Here is a 4,982-nt window from a genome sequence, read left to right on the forward strand (position 1 = left end):
TGCCATACTTTTGTTGCACGCAGATCTTCTGGTAGACTCACTAAGCATAAATTTAATGGTTTACAAAAACTATTAATAGTTCCATCCTAAATATCTTCCTTTATTCTTGATGCCATGCTACTTGCTCGACCCTTTCTTGCATCAGTTGTGTCACCAAAAATTAAAATGAAATGAAATAGTTTCCCTACATGCTTAATGTTGTGAATGCCTGTGATGTTAGAAATTTAGTGTTGTTGCTCTCTTTAATATATCCGTACTCATGTGTTTTACAGATGCGCAGTTCAAAAGAACTGGTTACTGCTTGGGTGAGGGTTTATCTGTATTCTTGCCTTGGAGTTGGATGCACTTTGTGTAATGGATTGTGATTTGTTTCAAAATATCTTTGGTGATGATTTTGAGTATAATGTGTTTTCCTAATACTGTTTTTCTCCCTCTTTGTAGTCCAGTCTTGCAGAAGACATCTCCATTAACCAGTAACAGATGAAATTGTTTGCTGTCGAGGTTCCCATGAAGAAGAACGAAAATGCTGCAAGTGGAGGATAGATAACAGCTCAAGACACATGGTATGAGGGTGCAGGTAAACTGTACATATGCATCTGGAAAAAGTTAAAAGTTAAGGCGGGTTGGCTGTAGCTTCTCCTTCTTGCCACTATAGAAAATACTTTTGAACTGCATTAAGCTGTTAATAAATTAAGCTTAAGCTATATTTTACTTATCAAAAATGAGTAAACTGTTCTAAATAGGAAAATTAAGTGCTCATATTAGGTAAACTGTCACTTTTACAAAGTTTTCTGGTAAATTAGATATATATTTTAATTCGAAGACTTGTATTGACCTTTACTTTTGTTAAATTATATAGTTTAATTACGTCCCCTTTGTCCAATCCCTATATATCTGCTCAACTCTTGGGTCAATTATTTGCCAATAGGAATGTTTAATTGCTTGATCAATGATGTCAGTTCAGTTTGAAGAAGAAATAGGACTTTTGTTCAATAGGGATTGACTCTCACATACGAGTAAGATGTCTCAATTGTTCATTGATTCTTGGGTGCTACGTCTTTTTAGTTGCTTTGTGTGGAAACTATTCATGCCTGTTGCAACTAATACATTCAAGTCCCGCAGCAACGCGCGGGCATATTTTCTCGTAGAATCTATTATGGCGCATTGCCAAAAGTTTTAACTCTTGAAGAGTCCCCAACCAAATGGGAAAAACATCATTGAAATGATTGTTTGACAAAACAAGATACCCAAGCCTCACACAATTGACCAATGACATCGACTTTACGAAAAAAAAAAATTTATTGAATAAAAAAAAAAAGTTACAACTAGTCAAGCGGTACATAAACCTTACTCCTCAAAATAAAGACAAAATAAAGAAGAGAAAGCAAAAATACAAGAAAGTAGGGGGACATACACTTACATAACATAAAACAAACTTACAACTAAACATATAGAGAAGGAAAGAAACCACAATAGAGAAAACAAACGACAACAACAGATGCATAACATTGTAACAAACTCAATTTCTATCCCCCCCCCCCCACTATTACTCTAAATTTTCCATATCATTTGTCTGATCATTCCAACAATCTTAAGAAACAAGTCGGGCCTCCTTGTGATCACAACATCTGCAAGAACTACTCCCACTACCAACCCATTTGCACATCCGGCCGAAACAATTTTCCAATCAAATTCAAATATTCCTGCTGAGCTAGAATCACCTTCGTCTACGGTTGGAGGTGCAAGTTGAGGGGCCTTAGGATTTCCACATTTCTTTGGCAATGAATCTCCACACAACCCTGGGTTTCCCTCGTATGAAGTAATATTCAATGAAGTAAGCTGGGTTCCTTCTGGTATAGGACCTGTGAGATTGTTGTGCGAGACATTGAAACTACCAAGAAAAGTAAGTTGCCTCAGTTGTTGGGGGATCTGTCCTGAGAGCTTGTTTTGTGAAAGGTCCAACGATTCAAGCTTCATCAAGTTTCCGAAGGATGATGGTATAGAACCAATGAGAATGTTATGGGAAAGATTTAGCGACCGAAGCTCCTTCAGATTCCCAATGAATTCTGGAATTTTCCCTTCAAATTTGTTGCTTGAGATATCAAAGGATGCAAATTCTTCTCGAATCTTTGGGTAGTATTGCTCCAAACCTTTTGTTGCTAGTGTGAGTGCGTACCCAATACCTTTATGGATCATGAGTCTACTGACTTCATAAATCACGTTTGTGTACATATATGCTGACTTGTTTATAATAATATCTGGAAACAGAGATGGAACTGCACCAATAAAATTATTGTAAGACAAATCAAGAATGCGTAACTTGGGAAAATTGATATTCTTTCTAGATTTTCCAATCACACCGTAGAATCCATTATGGCGCATTGCCAAAAGTTTTAACTCTAGAAGAGTCCCCAACCAAATGGGAAAAACACCACTGAATTGATTGTTTGACAAAACAAGATACTCAAGCCTCACACAATTGACCAATGACCTCGGCAACTGCCCCTGCAATTTGTTATGACTCACGTCAATCATCCTCAAACTGCTTTTGTTGTTGTATGTCTGAGGAATAACTCTGTGAAAGAAGTTATTTCCAAGACCTAAAAAAATCAGCTCATCACTAAAGTTTCCGAGACATTGAGGAAGCATTCCACTCAATTTATTTGTCGACAACTCAAGGTACTGAAGATTTTTCATATTGCAAAGCAACGGTGAGATTTCTCCAGTAAAGTTGTTGTATGTAGCTGCATATTCCAGCACGGTTGGTGGAGGTATTGGTAGTGATCCATGAAACATGTTGGTCGAAAACCTTATGCCTACTAGGTTCACCCAAGGAAGGACAACTGGAAATTGGTCTGAAATGAAGTTTCCACTTATGTCTAGGAATACCAAAGTTTCTAAGCTTGTGTTCCACATCCATTTTGGTACTTGGCCTCGGATTTTGCTTTCAGCAATTTCCAAACGCGTCAACCCCTTCTGATATTGTAAAAAGGATGGAAACTCTCCTATGCTGCAATTACTCAATCCAAGAACGGTGAACTGTTGAACTATTGAATTCAAAATTTTGGATTCAGTGACAAATTCTATAGCATTCCAGCTTAATTGGAGTTGGTAAAGAAATTGTAGATTTTGAAACATTTGAAACTCCACTGCACCACTCAGAGTATTCGAATGTAGATAAAGAATCTGAAGATTTGTGAGATTTGAAAATGACGCAGGAACTGAACCATTTAATCTATTAAAAGCAAAATCTAGGTACTCTAGTTTGCTAAAGTTGCCTAGCCAAAATGGGATTGGACCAGTTAAAAAACTTGTACTAATCCTAAAAGTAGCCAGTTGGGCAAGGTTTGCCAAGGAATCAGGAATTGGACCTCCAAATTTATTGGCTGAAATGTCTAGATAAGTGAGCTGCCTAAGATTCCCAAGTGAAGATGGAACCAACCCTTCTGAAAAATTGCATTGTGCCACATCCAAGTTTTGCAGTGAATGAAGGTTTTGAATTGAAGAGGGTATGGTTCCAAAAAAGCCAGTAAAGCTGACTTTCAGTAAGATGAGAGGACTACTTCGATTAAATTCAGGAAAATATCCAGTCAAATCTTGGTTGTATCTCACACTACGAAATTCTAGGTTTGGTAGTTGGAAAATTCTCACAGGAAATTCACCAAACAGGTGACAGCCTTTGAGGTAGAGGGCTGTCAATGATGATAAATTAGCCATTGAATGAGGCATTGCCGAAGATATGTTTACGAAAATGAGGGAAAGTACTTCGAGACTAGTTAAGTTTTGAACTAGGCTTCCAAGATCTGATGCTTCAGGTTTCAAAAAGGGACGATACTCTTCTTCTGACAAATAATCTACATTGCCAGATAGACGAAGGTATGTCAACTTGGATAACAGTGAAAGTTCAGAAGGGACTTGACCAGAAAAGACAGAGGTACAGAGGTCAAGATGAGTAAGGCTTGGAAAATTCCTAATGCTAGTAGGAATTTGAGAGTAATTGAAGTTATTGTCAAAGAGGTTTAACCTTTGAAGATGAACAAGGCGGAAGAGGCTGCTATTGCTGTTGATAGAGTCGTAGAGACAGCTGCTACCAAGATCTAGGCCAATCACATGACCCGTCTTCTCATCACACTCGACACCTTCCCATGAGCAGCAGGTGCTATTTCCTCCTTCAGCTGGTTTCCATGATGAAACCTTTGGATAAGCATCGGGAGATCTAAAAGCAGATTTGTCAATTGTAAAGCTGTCTTTGAATTGCAGCAGGGCAGACTTCTCCTCATTAGGGCAAGTTGGATACTGCTTCTGCGAAGAGTAGGAAGAGTTAGCAATAACCACATGATGAAACAGCAACAAAACCTGTACTAGTTTTGAAACCATGCGAATGGTGGAGGTATCAAGTAACCCCATAGCAACAATCTTTTGAATTTTTTTTTTTTTGGCACTCTTAGCTATGTATGGAAATACAAATTCTTTCACAAATTAATTTCTAAAAAGTGGTAGAGACGGGTGTAACGGGGACAAGTGCATCGCATTTCTTCTACATGCGTAAGAGATGCTCTTGACTAATACATTCATGAGTTAATTTTTGAAGTCAAGTCTTCAACTTCTGAAATGGCGTGAAATTAGAAGTTAGACAAATGAGCAACACCATAAAAGAAAAACTAAATAATTTTTGCATACATACGTATAGTTTATTTCATGAGTTCCGTCTGCAAGGGTTTATGATATTTGCATTGACACTCTTGTAAGGTTTTATCATATTTGTATGCCCAATTGCAAGACTTATCAACTTTGTATTTGGGTACTTCTAAATGTGTTGGACCTTCATGCTTGAAATCTTCATTAAAATATGTGTAATTTGTATTAGAATACTATGTTAACAGATGAAATTGGTGATCCATTAGCTTAATTGGTTAAGTTTGAGTGACCCGTTAGCTCAATGGGACGGGTGTGTGACCCGTTAACTTAACGAATCAGATGAA

At 37.5% G+C, this 4,982-nt stretch overlaps 1 protein-coding gene across 1 annotated transcript; it reads right to left on the minus strand.

Annotated features, from left to right (window-relative positions):
* Nucleotides 1–1,411: 1,411 nt before the first annotated feature.
* Nucleotides 1,412–4,407, minus strand: LOC137734235 (receptor-like protein 6). The gene is made up of 2 exons (XM_068473534.1): nucleotides 3,864–4,407; nucleotides 1,412–3,677 (listed from the first exon to the last, which is right to left on the minus strand). The coding sequence occupies exons 1-2, from the start codon at nucleotides 4,405–4,407 to the stop codon at nucleotides 1,552–1,554; spliced, it is 2,670 nt and encodes an 889-aa protein (XP_068329635.1). The 3' UTR covers nucleotides 1,412–1,551.
* Nucleotides 4,408–4,982: the final 575 nt, after the last annotated feature.

Source organism: Pyrus communis, chromosome 5, assembly GCF_963583255.1.
Source record: "Pyrus communis chromosome 5, drPyrComm1.1, whole genome shotgun sequence".
Lineage (NCBI taxonomy): Eukaryota > Viridiplantae > Streptophyta > Magnoliopsida > Rosales > Rosaceae > Pyrus > Pyrus communis.